The sequence below is a fragment of the Columba livia genome, chromosome 1, assembly GCF_036013475.1.
Source record: "Columba livia isolate bColLiv1 breed racing homer chromosome 1, bColLiv1.pat.W.v2, whole genome shotgun sequence".
NCBI lineage: Eukaryota > Metazoa > Chordata > Aves > Columbiformes > Columbidae > Columba > Columba livia.
The window spans coordinates 111,021,324-111,035,526 of record NC_088602.1 but is presented as its reverse complement, the minus strand read 5'-3'; the positions used below and the strand labels follow the sequence as shown (position 1 = coordinate 111,035,526).

Genomic DNA, 14,203 nt, shown 5'->3' with positions numbered 1-14,203 from the left:
ATGAAACCCAGCACCCTCTAAAGTCAAGCATTATCCTAGGAAGGTATCCAAGGAGCTGCAGCACTTCACACACCGTGGCACCAACACTGAAGCCGCAGGACTAGCTAGCAAGAAGTAATGTTACCAGTTAGCATTAGCAGCATAAATAAAAACAGCCCAGGGCAGCTAAGCTGCCTCAGCAGCGTAAACCAAATAAAGCCACGGAAGGTCCTCCACCTGAAAGGCAAAACCTTCAAATCTTTCAGTGCCAATGCTATTTCCCTGTAGCGGAAACCCAGCGCAGAGGTGCCGCGGCGGTCGGTGGGTGCCATCGGAGGCAGCTGTCACGGGACAGAGCCAGTTGGTGCTCAGAACAAGCCCACAGCGGCCGCGCCCGGTCTCGGTGCGGGGCAGGGGGCGCCACCGCCCGCCGGGCTGACAAGGCTCTCCCGTGGGGCCGCGTCTCCCGGTCTGCAGCCTGCCCTCCTCCCGGCAGCGCGGAGCCCTTCTTCTCCCCCACCGCCCCGGTCCCGCTCGCCCGGTGGTGCCGCTTGCCCGCCCCGGGGGTCGCTGCCCGCCCCGTCCCTGTGCGTGTGGGACGCGTGGGGTGAGCGCGGCCGGAGGCGGGCCCGCCCCGCCCCGCCAGGTTATACAGCCCAGTCCCTCCGCCCGCCCGTGTAGTCTCCCGTCCCGTCGCCGTCGAGGCCCAGCCAGCCGCCGCCTCACCGCCGCGGGGCCGGGGCCGCCTCCCCGCGGCCGGGCGATGGTGCCGGCGCCCGTGGGAGCCCTGCTCGCTGCCCTCCTCGCCGCCGGGCTGGCCGCCGCGGGCAGGTGAGCGGGGACGGCGGGGCGGGGAGGCGGGCAGGTGGGGGCCCGGGGCTGCCCGGCTCCTGTGTGCGGTCCGGCCGGGGCTGGGTGCGAGCGCTCGGCCAGCGGATCCGCGTGTGGCCATGCCGGGGGCTGCGGTGCTCGCCCGCTGTCGCGGGTGTACGAGAGTCCCTTGGACACCCGTGTCCGTAGGGCTCGCCCCGGCGGTGGGTTCCCGGGGCGGGAGCGGGTACCGCCGCGCCCGGCTCCGTGGTGCTGAACGGAGGTCGCGGGACGGGGAAGGTTTTGTAGCTGGCATGGGTGCTGCTCCCCTGGAAGGGATCAGACCAAAGCTGTGAGGCGTTTTTTTGTACTCTGGGAAAAACGGTAACTTCAGCGCACTATTGCAGATACAGATGGTGAGAACAGCTGCACCGCATACAGAAAGGTGCGAGCTGCTTCAGCCTTTTGTTTGCTTGTATAAACAGATTATTTCAAATCACCATTTAAAACCCAATACTGAGTATCTATTACATAACACCACCCATGTGAGCTCTTGTTTCCCACCTGGATTATTTTGATACCTACACAAACCATGAATCTATCAGTGATTGCCATTTCTAACAGCTTTATGAATGAATGTAATAAGAGATCACCCAGTGGTGTTTACTGAGGAATTTTGTAAGTATAGATTCCTGGCTTTAAAATCAGCCTGCCGTTACAGTTGTTGTATTCTGCAGAGACAGATACACTCCAGAAACCAAATGAGATTTTGAGAGAGATTTACTCCAGATAAAACCATTCCAATGTTCCCCCTCCCAGTTCTACAGAAGCAAATGAAAGGCCACAACTGCTGCACCAAGAGAGTAGCTACTAAAAGGAGAGTTCACAGCAACTGGAGATGAAGCCTTCAAGATGTTTTGTGGTTTATTTTTTTAGTACCAAACTTGTGGATGGGAATGTTTATGATGAACAAGTGGCAGCGTTTTGCTCCAGCTCATGCTAATTATTTCTTGATGTTGTATATTTGCATTTCAAACACTTTGAAAGATGTGAAACAGCAAAATAAGAGCATTATCTCCTTCCAGAATAAAGTGTGGTTTGGAGTTAACTGAAGCAAAGCGGGATGTGTTCAGTAAAAAAGATATTATTTAGCAGTAAGATGTAAAATCTATGGGAAACCTACAACCTGCCTAAGACTGATTGCTCTACAGCCTTTCTTGTCCAAGTTGATGTCAGATGAAGGTGGTGGCATATCTCTCATCTCCCAAGGTTATCATTCTGCTTTTTGCACTGGGAGGAAGGGGAAAGAAGAGATTTTCCTACATCTTGATAGAAGTCTTGGATGACAAGGGATACTAATTTAAGAGGACAAAAAATCCTATGAGCTCTGAAGAGCTAGGAACAGGAAAGAGTAAAAATTAGAATAAGTTTGGAAAAATTGAATTAATTAAGATTATTTTTGTGTCTTAAAAGTGTACTTTAAAGGAACTTCAGCAAGCTCAAGCTAAAACTGATTTGGTGTTTTGGGAGGGACTCACAGTGAAGTAAGACTGTTGTCATGTTGACTGCCTGAAATTGGCTGAAGGGCTGTCTAAGATACAGTTATTAAAATATAATAGGTGGCACTTTTTTTATTTTACTTAATACAGTTACAGTTTAACCTTTTTCTAGAAGGGAGTCACCTTTCAAATAAGCTTGTGTAAAAAAAACCTGAACAAACCAAACCTCAAAAAAACCAACCAACTGCCACAACAAAAGAACCCTATGGCTTCATTTCACAGTGTTCAAATATATCTCTGGATGACATACAATCATAAAAAACTTTTTAAGAATTTATTTCAAATCACTAAATTGCAAAATACCATCTTTTTTCCTTCTAAATATAACAGTTGATCAAAATTTTAGATTCTTTGCTAGCAACAATGTCCAGAATTGCTTTTTAAAGGAAAATTAAATAAAGGGATAATATGCCATCTTTGAAGTTAAGTGGAAGCTGGTAATAATGTATTTGAGACCTTCCCCCTGCTACCTACTCAGCAGCAGGCAGCTATTGTAGGTGCAAGAGCTGACCAAAAGTGTCCTGGAGAGATCTTATGGAAACAGTGCACTAAATCTATTCAGCAGCTGTGTCTTGAAGGGAAAACAAACAAACAAACAAACAAACAGTAAAGCTTGTAAGTGTTCCTTTCCAGAGAAAACTTTTGTAAAAGAATATTAGTATGACCTGTATTAACTGTATTAACTCAGATCATACCTGACTTTCGTTATCTACCTACTTGGGTAAATCAGGCATTTGAAGATTTGCTGACTCATCCTCTGCAGCTGTTACTGTCACATAACTCAGTTCAGGCAGGGCATCTACCACTCATGATCATAGGCCAAGAGAACACAAGAAGTAATATTTTTCACTCTTGGTATTTTTACTTTTTATTTTATCTGGTAAAATGGCTGCTAATGAAGATTGCAGTCCATCCAAGCTGTCAGCCCAGTTATTATATTTGAAATTTTTGACTGCCCATTGGTGTACAGATACTTTTAGTAGCTTGGATTCAGCATAGGTCACAAACTAATTTTGATAAATGTAAAACTGTTTTCATACTTTATAGAATGAAACAACAAAAATGAGGCTGGAGGGTGGCAAAGGAAGTCTGTTGGACAAGCAAGTGCCAGCATTCAGGTGTACTTTATTCTCCCTCGTTCACCCATCATTGTGCTTGTAATATTTTCCTGTGAAATTTTTTGTGTATTTAAGCTATTGGGGATATCAGTCCTACCCTATCAATCAAACTTGTGGTACTGGAAGGTCTACCTAGCCACTTGATGAGTGGAGCACATTAAGCTTCTGAACACTATTGTAAATACGTAAGTTTTATTTTTTATTATCAAATTAAGTAAATCACTGCAAGAAGTCAAAGCTCCTGTGTAGTAGGTTAAGATCTGTCCTCATATCACACATCCAGTTTATTTTGTTGCTGCTCATGCCACTGTAGGTATGTACTTATCTGTACTTACCCAGTCCTGGCCAGTATCTGAATGCTTTGCCCTGAAATGATCTGATTTCTTTGGAGATAGAATTAATAATCTTCATATTACTCCAGAGACGCAGAATTATTTTTCAGCAGCAGCTGAGTAAAAGGGATGTAACTTCATTCATGCCTGTTTATATCATTACAGGCAACATTAGGTCTTTCTCGGTTTGCAAAAGAGACCATGGATATAAAAATTAGGTAGGAATTGTTCTCCTGGTTCTTCAGTGCTCTTCAAGATTCTTACCCCTCTCCTGGCTGTGTTTGTACTCTTGTAACCCCCTCAGAGTATTAATGGACAGTAGCAAAAGAGCAAATTTATATAAATTTAGCTCTTAACAAGCTCTTCTTTTTCTCTTTGGAAGCTGCCTGACATGTAGTAGGAAGCAATCAGACCCTCTCTCAGTTTTTCGGTTTGTTCAGCTGAAGCCAAGTTCTTCTCATCCTCTGTAAAACAGGTTATTCTTCATAGCTTTCAGCATCATGTATACCATATATAATTTGTATCTCTTCACCATGGATGCTAAGAACTGTACACAGTACAATTTCATATGGCAGCAGTAAAACTTTCCTGGAATTTTGACTGGAACACCTGAGGGTCCCACCTGTTCTATAACGGTGCTAGTGGCTCACAGTGATCTTGTGACAGCTAATACAGCCAGCTTTTTCTTTCTGTTACCTCAACTAAGGAGGCCCTGGCTTATTGTAGAAGTTCTTATTATTAATCTTCAATGTTCTTTGCAAAATCCCATCCTACTGGTGTCAACAATGTCACAGTCACATAAAATCGATTATTTCTCTGCTGCCTGGTGGTGCAGTTTAGCCCCAGCCAGTGACTAAGCCCCACACAACCACTCACTCATCTCCTCTTCACCCGTGCAGTAGGATGGGGGAAAGAATCAGAAGAGTAAAGGTGAGAAAATTTGTGGGTTGAGATAAAGGCAGTTTAATAGGTAAAGCAAAAGCTATACACACAAACAAAGCAAAACAATGGATTCATTCACTGCTTCCCATGGGCAGGCAGATGTTCAGCCATCTCCAAGAAAACCAGGCTCCATCACACTTAGCAGTTACCTGGGATGACAAACACCACCACTCCAAAGGTCCTCCCCTCTTTCTGCTTTTTCCCACAGCTTATATACTGAGCATGACATATTATGGCATGGAATATCCCTTTGGCCAGTTTGGGTCAACTGTCCTGGCTGTGTCCCCTCTCAGACTCTTGTGTGCTCCCTTCTTGCTAATTCACAGGCCAGCATGAGAAGAAGAAAAGTCCTTGATTGCTTAGCAACAATTAGATCATTGATGTACTCTCAACATTATTCTCACACTAAATCTGAAACACAACACTATACCAGCTACTAGGAAGAATATTAGTTCTATCCCACCCAAAACCAGGACACCTGGGCACCCTGGATGGCTCAGTCTGACACTTGTCACCTTTAGCACCAGTGCTGTAAGCTGCTGACTCTGGGAGGAAAGAGTTCTTCCCTAGAAATGTGGAGACTGCTCTTGCCACTGACCTGCATAGCAATCTGACCTGCACAGTCTACCTTCTCTCACCTTTCTTCTTCAGTCACATATTCAGGCTGCAGGTTCTTCAAGGCCAGACATTTTTTGCACACCGAACAGATGGTGACAAGCACAGAAATCTCACTCAGGCCCCTAGGGACTCCTTGTGAAATCCTATAAAAACATCCTATAAGCAGGGATGAGAAACATTCGATGTCTCCAGTCTGCATTGCTTCACCCCAACGTCCAGTAGGGTCCATGCAACATCCTCCTGGAAAGGATCCACCTGCCCAAAAGGATCTCCTCTTTCTAAATAATCTTTCTTTTGCACAAAGTGCTGAACTCCTGATAGCAATAGCTGAACTGATGGCTGGTGGTTCTTTACGATTCTGAGGGACTAACCTGGAAAAACTGGTTTTCCTCCCAGATTTTGGAATCAAGATGGGGTCTCAGTGATCTAGCTGGCCTTTCCCACTGCCAAAGATAGGCTTTAAATATGTGCTTTTTGTGGAAGTTGGAAAAAGTGAAAGACCTTCTCCAGGGTAGTATCTATAAAGTTCATCTATATTAATTTTATTTGCAGTTTTGTGGAACATTTCCCAGCTTTAAGAGAAGTTCGTACTGAAATCCTGTGAGATATTGTATACATTGTGAAGACAGTTTCGTTATTTGATTTTGAAGTGAATTATTAAATAAAACGTTACTGAATGAGTTTGACTTCCTGTGGAAATGAGCACCTTTTGGAAACTGATACCGTCCTGCTTCCTCCATACTTCAGGCATTTTAACCTTCTAGGGAAATCACAGCATTATCCAGCTGCGTTCAAGAGAATTTTCTGGGGTGTTAACAGAATATACATTTACTGTCCAGGTGAATTCAAGGCCACTTCCTAACACATAATGGGAACATATGTTCTTTAACTTGTATTCTTGGAAGTGATGTAAACCAGCAGTATTTGGATGAACTAAATTTAAAAAGGCTATTTAATTGTCTATAAATCCAGAGTCAGGGTGCTGTTTTCTAACAGACACACATCCAGGGGTCATAGCTGTTCAATATGCTTTTTCTTCTGTCTGGAGCTGTGCTCCTGTAAACTGCATCACTGGGTTGGTGGCAAAGGCTGGGTGACTTCTAAACAATTTGTTCCAACACCGAAGGCTTTTTACCTGCCAGGTGATACAAAAACCGCCTCTTCATTCAGGGCATCTCAGATACATGAGTTTGTGAATCCTGTCTGAACTCCTTTCTCTCTCCAGTGGTTCTACTGCTAAAGAAAACTCTGGAGGAACATCTTGTATCTTTGAAGTGTATGCATATATTTATTCTTCTAGTTTGCCCTAGTGACTTTTGCAGTAGCTGTTCCAATAAGAGAGCAACTCTTACAGGTAAGCACAGGAGGACACAAGAAAGCTGGAGAGGAACTTTTTACAAGAGCATGTAGTGGCAGGACAAAGGGTAATGGCTTTAAACTGAAAGAAGGTAGATTTAGATTAGGCAGAAGGAAGAAATTCTTCACCATGAGGATCATCAGGCACTGGAATGGGCTGCCCAGAGAAATTGTGGATGCCCCATCCCTGGGAGTGTTCAAGGCCAGGTTGGATGGGCCTTTGAGCAACCTGGTCTAGTGAAAGGTGTCCCTGCAATGGAGTTGGAATGAGACAAGTTTTAATGTCCCTTCCAACCCAAACCATCCTGTGAGTCTGTTAGTCTATGATATGTGCAAAGCACTGCTGTAGGGTGATAAAGCAAAGCCATTGCTGTGCATCGGACTAAAAAAATGCAGAAGTTCCTGGCCTGTTGATTTTTAAGTGTTTTTTTCCCCACCATGAGGATGTTTGTTGCTATGTGCTGTCCACCTCAATACCCCAAATCACTTGCTGAGAAGTTCTCACAGATAAAGTATTTTCTGTGTCAGAAACAACACTTTGGACTCTTTGAAGAAAGTGTATTTTAAATTATGGCATGGAAAAAGCAGTGGGGACAAAGGATTTTGGATAAAGAAGAGAATTTCATAAAGGGGACAGGTATGTGGTAATGGAGAACTTAAGAAACAGCAAGCAGAGGGAAAAGAGAACCAGAGTCACAGCAGCCGTTGCAGCATAGGGTAGGTCTAGAAGACTTACACCGTTGTAGATTTCAGTCAGACTTATAATTTTGGCAACCAATGTTGTGGGTTTTCCAAGTTGTGCAGCTGTTGATCTACACAGTGACTTTGAACCCACTGGGTTTATTGACAGATTAACTTAACATTTATTTGCATGGTTAGGGAGTCCCCTGCAACCAGAATGCATGGGACTGTCTGCACTTACGCAACCACTTTGCACATGTGCAATGGCTATGAGCCTCTAAGTCACTAGCTCTTAAGGGACTGACTGATGTTCAGAAAACTGCTTTTCTGTAGAATCAGTATTTCATCATCCAAAACAACAGCGTTCTCAGGTATGGCATCACGTATCCAATCCAGATGATGCAGGCTAGGGCAGTCCCATTGATTTCACTGATATTAAAAATTACTCATTCTAGCAAGGGACCTGACTGTATCTTTTGCCTTTTCCGTGTTTCTCATTAGAAAGGATTTATATTGCACAGTTAATATATTGCAGGTGAAACATTCCCATCTTCCCTGTTTCTCCAACCAAACACAACTTTACATTCCTGTCCAGGAACACTATTGAACTCTCCGAGGTTTGGTGAAATGAAAATGCCTGACAGTGAATAAAACATGAGGAAAATGTAGAAAGGAATGTATGGAGCAAGGGATTAAAGTGTGTGTGGCCTGTGTTTATCCTTCCTTATGCAGCTCAAGAGCCCGTGAGCAGCTGGTGACTGTGAGCCAGCCTGGCATGTGTCGCTACGGTTCTAGGTTGGATTGCTGTTATGGCTGGAAAAAGAACAACAGAGGCCACTGTGAAGGTAACATTAACACTTTATGCTTGTTTCCTCTCCACAGTTGTGTACTTGGTAGTAATCAAGGGATTTCATATATGTCTACCAGAAGTCACAGAAAGAAACCTTCTGAGGAGTGAAATCTCTTAACCTGTGAGAGAGTGAATAAAACATGTTTGAGAGACCATGTCCTCAAAAAAACCAAACCAAACCAAAACAAACCAAAAAACCACTTTGGGTAAATAACACCAGACAATAAAATATATATTCATAAATCCTTAGATCCAGAAGGGACCATCTGTTCTCACCTCCTGCACAGCCCTGGTCCGTGCCTATACTGTTACAGCTGCCAAGTCAATAGATATCCTTTCTCTTCAGAAATACGCAGCCTCTGAGAACCAGGAGGTTTTAACTTACTAAAAATATCAGTGAAATCCAATCAATAAGTGCACATGTCCTGAGCTTGGGTAGCCAGCCAGCATTCTGGTCCATGGATCTTTGGCTCAATGAAGAGTCAATGTCTCTAAAGATGTTTCTAATTTGTTAAAGGTCTATAGATCCCAAGGAGAAGGTGATGTGGAGTCTCTCTCTACGCATTCATGGGCAAAACACATCAAAGCATGAAATACATGTTTTAGGAATCTTTCTCGGATGTTGCACCTGTTGTCCCAGAGAGTTTGGATTTCTATATCTGCTGAATTTGAACATAGGCTTAAGGTTATTCATTGCTGACAATGAACAGACTGACTTCTAAAAGGGAAAGATGCTCTGTTCTGTATATATAGGGTGACAGTTCAAAAAAGGAAAAAATTATTAATACCTTTATTAATATTTATGCATTGCTGAATAGCACCTTAGTTTTGATGCAAATAAATAACTTGATGGAAAACTGACAAACATAACTTCGATCAGCCAGTGGGGTAAGTTGTCTTGCTGTAAAGCAATAGGGAGCTTTCTTGGTAAAATTCAGTTTTCATGAACTTTTAAGGATTTTCTTTGGTAGATTTCTTTAAGCCAACTGTAGTGTTGATCTATACTGTAAATCCAGATGCAGTGGTGTTTTCTGCTTCAGTGTTAACACTCAGCTGGTCTCACACTATGCCACATTGCATTCAGGGATGTGGATAGTGCTGAAATAATCTGCAGAGCTAGTCCATATGAATGAATTTTTAAACATAGGGAAGATACTTGAATTCGGCATTATGAATTTTAATTAAGAATTTTACTATATAGTAACTAACACTTTGACATTCCTTTTTCCTGTAGTTTGCACAGCAGCTTTATTACACAAGGTAGCAGGATGCACATCCTAGTGCATCCTGCATATTTTGCTGTTTTTCTAGAGCTAGTTGCAATTTAAATGCATGTTTGGTTTTCTTTTCCTGAATAATCCTCATGTTGACAATCACATTGACTTTAGGACCTTTAAGCCTTATAAAAGTCAGCATTTAATTTCTGACTAATGATCCAGAGGGCTAAGAGTTAGAAAACCTTTACTTTTTAATACATTCAGGCTACTCACAACCCTCTCAAGTCATTGTAAACCTTATGCAATAATATTTATTGTGATGTGTGGTAAGGATAGTTGCCACAGGTACTCTGGGTGTTCCACCATGGAATGGACATATTTCCCAGCTGTAAGGAGGTCCAAATCTGGAAAAGTGTTGTAAGAGAGAGAGCTGAAAGGAGTCCCTTCTTTTCCAGATCTTCACAAACCTGGAAAAGCACCCACTCGTGCCAGTGTCACTTTTCTCCAGAAGAAATAAAGTGCCAATCAGTAGCTACCATGCCCAAACTAGAGGCAGAAGTATGGAGGATATTGAACTCATGCAAGAAGATTTCAGGCAACTAGGCAGGGCCGAAGTTCTCAAATAGAGTATTTCTAACTTCTTCTTTCTCTCTCTCCTATCCCTGCCTGACTCCTCTAGCTATCTGTCGACATGGCTGCAAGTATGGCGAGTGCACAGGACCAAACAAATGCAAATGTTTCCCTGGATTTACAGGAAAAACCTGTAGTCAAGGTTTGTGCATGTGGGGATATTACTCCAGAAGTTTGATATTCTGTCTCCTTATCTTGTACTATGGATTGTGTCATCTTCCAAAATAGTACAACAAGATGTGTTCTTGTTTACAAAAAAGAATCTAGAGTTTAAGGTTCTTATATCTCCAGGTCTAAGCCTCCTTCAGCACACAAAAGTTTGAATCTCTCTCATGTATCTCCTGCAGGCTGATGACAAGGGTAAACTGTCATATTTCTAGTCAGAGGATTAAGGCATAGAGAGATTATATAGGAAAGTATTCAAAGAGCTGGAATTCAAATCCAGAACCCATTTTATTTTTTTAACCAGCAACCCAAGTTACTTTCTTAACTAACCTTCTCATTGGAAAGAGATGCAATTACACGCTAGACATAAGCTGCCTGGGCCAATGCCATCTGTTTGTATATGCTCATTGGTATTTTTGGCAACACAGAACTGGTAGTCTTTAGAACTGCATAGTCATAAATTTTGAATGCACCACTTTCCCTCCATAAACATGCAATTAGACATGGAAATATTTCAGCTAATGCATTGGTGAGAACTCAGCTTATTTTTCCTCTTCCAATATATGAGACCCCTGTGTTGAATCAGATGAAAAGAGCGGGTCAGTGCATGGGGAGGGGCCATCCTGCTGCACTGCAGATGAGTGAGCTGCAGGTGCTGCGGGGGAAGCAGGACATAAAAGCCACATGAATGGATGGGTCTCTCCTTGTTACCTTCCTAAGCACCTGAAGTCTTTGCTTGAAGATATTGCACCGACATGCTAAAACCATATTTTTCAGAGTCAAAACAACCCATTTATTAGATGATGTATTTCAAGCAATATGCTATAAAGGTATATTCTTACATATTTTGGAAAACTCTATGTTTTGTGTGTTTGATGTTGCTTGTGGGGAAATAAGTGAATTCCTCAGTACCACTAGAGAGGAAAGTGAAATAACATCCATGCTTGTGTGTAATACATACGTAGGTATCACACCTTCATCCTCTAAACCCAGAAGTTTAACCTCAAAAATTATTTGTCATCTTAAATGTTAGCAAAAGGCAACAGAGAAGCCGCCAGCTTTCAGGCGTTTTCTGTGCAGTAACTCCAGCTGGATTTGATTTGCCTTCCACATGCAAGCAGATCAGTTCTGTGCACTTGGCAGTACAGTCCAAGTCTGAGATTTGGTGGAAGCACCACACAGACCGACATGTGCAATTGCCTTTTAGCTCCTTGGGCTGCTCTGTCTTCTGAGGCCTGGGCAAGAATGTTTTTTAGTAAGTGGCCAGAAATGTCCCAGAGCTATTTCAATAGTATAGCCACATATGTGGTCATGTTCCAGCAGCCAGGAATGCTCAGAGCTACTTTTAATTTACTGGCCGATGCAGCCTCGGTCTGTTCTTACAGCAGAGTGCCCTGCTGAGCAAGCTCAACATGAGCTAACTAAAATAACAGAGATAAGGGGACTGTATTAGTCTGCCACTGAGCGCTAAATTAACCTTATCTCCACAGTTTCTCTTTAAGAGCTGTGTATGCTATCTGTGCATTACTGTGCATTGTGCGAGATAGGTGCAGCTAAGCACTTTTGAAAATGCGTGCTCTAAGTGGAATTACTTTTGTTCCCCACTAGTTTGTTTGTTAAGAGGGTCTTGGTTATTTAGTGGAGCCACAGTAGCAAAAAAAATCTAATGTGATTTGCAAGCTGATAGGCTGTCCTTTCTCAAACAGACCCTATGTTTAAATAATAGAACACAACCCTTTTTTTCTTCTCTGGACTGAGCTGTAACAAACACTTCTGCATGTGTATAACTGCAACAAAGTTTATGCTTTGAATGGTCTCAGGTTTTTTTGCAGTCTGCAGGATGCATAGACATGAGAAGAGATGCTTCTCCCATTGGAAGTGGAGCTGTACAAACTCAGTGCTTGGAGTGTTGCATCTTTATTGAAATTGTACTATTGGTCATATGGGCTGTTAAACACACGTTGAATGGGCTTCATATGCTGGTGCATTCTGTTAATGAGTTCTGCCTGTTTACGAATGAGGCTTCAAAACACAAAAATTCGAGGTGCCAGTTCTCAGAAGTCACAAGCACAGACGTTGTCGCCTTGTCATAGGATCAATACAATTGCCAGTACTGGTCTGTCTTTACCACACAAATTGAGCTCTTTAGGATTCTGGTTATCTCCCTGTGAAGGATAGCTACTGGGAATTTGAAATAAATTTAGCTTCTGCAAAGCTTTTTAAATACTGGATTTTGAGAAGAAGATTTTTTAGATTTGCCCTTTCTTAAAGCCCCATGATTTTTGTGTATTGTATTTCGCCTTTGCTAGACAGCCCTGCCCTGATAACTTTGGTACCAATGTATAGCTCAGAAAAAAAAATACATCTTTGTTTCACTTTATCGCAAGCTGATTTGCTGGTCTTAGTCTCACATTTTTTCCTTTCTAGTACAGAGGCCAGCTGGAGGGCTGAAATCTCCAACTAGAATCACAGAAATCCAGAAAAATAACTCCCAGAAAACAGAGTAACCACAATTCTCTCCCCAACCCTCCACCTCTTGCTAACAAGCTGCCAGATGTGGCCAGTCTGCATTGGTTTTTCAGGTGTAGAAGTCTGTGTATGTCAGTTTTGCTAGCAGTCTTTCAGCCAGATGGTCTGCTAAACCCTCATCTTGCAAGGGACTGGCTCATTTTCAATCCAGGCGATTTTGCTGTGGGGAATTCAAGGCATTAGGCAGTATTATCCGCCTATCTGTATGAATATATGTATATAAACCCAGCATTCATGTCATTCCAATGACTTCTGCAGATCTGAACGAATGTGGACTGAAACCACGTCCCTGTGAACACAGATGTATGAATACACACGGCAGCTACAAGTGCTATTGTCTCAACGGGTACATGCTTATAGATGGCACATGTACAAGTAAGTAATACAGCTGAGAGGACAGGCACACCAAAATAATCTAATAGCATTTGATCCTAACAGATTTTCTTCCTGTGATGAATGGATTTACCTTATTCAGGATAGGGTCTTTACCTCAGCTCTCTGGTACTGCCAGCAGCTGAAAGAGTCTTTCTGTTTGGCGGTATATAGATAAAGTAAACTAGGTCATATTTGTCTTTTGGTGTTCAGAGGAATTTTTGTCCTGCTAGGAGTAAAAATCTTTGATGGCGTTACTTCAGACAAAGGACAGATAATATAACCTTGGTGTGTAGTCCTGCCATTTCATCTGTTGAATAAGAATGAATGATACTACCCATGCAAAACACCAATATAGACTACTTTGTAATGTGCTGAATTTCATGATGTTACTCCTTGCTTTACCTGTCTGTGCTCCTTGAATCATTTGCTTTCTCCAAGTGCTGATATACCTCCCACACTTGCCGTCACCTTCTTGGAAACTTGTTCATTGAGCTAAGGCTTATCTAAACTGTGTTTTTACCTGTTTTCTTTAAGTCAGCTTGTAATGGAAAGTATTCTGCTTTCTTAACCAACTTGATTTTTCAGACCTAAGGAAGCTTCATATTTCTCAATGACACTTTTTTCTTCACCTGAGCTGTTCCATACTGGTATTTTGGCTTTGAATTTCACAAAACCCCAGGTAACATGGTAGCAGCCCTTTCTAGAATCCACTGGACTGGAACAGATGCACCAGTTGGACAAGGTAACCAGCTGGTCTCAGCAGTCGAACAATCTGCTCGAGAGTCCTGTCCTAAAGCAATGGACCTGGCTGAATGGGGTGCAGCACAATCTTTCCCATGGGTATGACAGAGAACAATAAACTCTGAAAGGCTTTGATCTTCAAACCTTGGAGACAATCTCGCACCAGGCAGAGTGTCCATCTGGCAAGTTTGCTGTCAGTTTTGGAATAACTGGAAGAATACCCAGCCTTGGCAAATGCTCACAGGAGTGCAGGGTCTGCAGCTCTGAGGGAGGCAGAAAAGCCAGAGCTCTTACTCTCTCT

General features: G+C 42.7%; 1 protein-coding gene across 5 annotated transcripts in view; it reads left to right on the top strand.

Annotated features, from left to right (window-relative positions):
* The first annotated feature begins 652 nt into the window (after positions 1-652).
* The window catches only part of EGFL6 (EGF like domain multiple 6), a 48,342-nt gene continuing 34,791 nt past the window's right edge, over positions 653-14,203 (top strand). For 4 of the 5 annotated variants that reach the window (XM_065072906.1, XM_065072922.1, XM_065072915.1 and 1 more), the window contains exons 1-4: positions 653-810; positions 8,128-8,240; positions 10,142-10,234; positions 13,045-13,161. In XM_065072906.1, coding sequence (XP_064928978.1) covers positions 743-810; positions 8,128-8,240; positions 10,142-10,234; positions 13,045-13,161 — 391 coding nt within the window. In that variant the 5' untranslated portion in view covers positions 653-742. The remainder of the gene's footprint in view (positions 811-8,127; positions 8,241-10,141; positions 10,235-13,044; positions 13,162-14,203) is intronic. The other variant, XM_065072898.1, reaches the window with a different exon arrangement.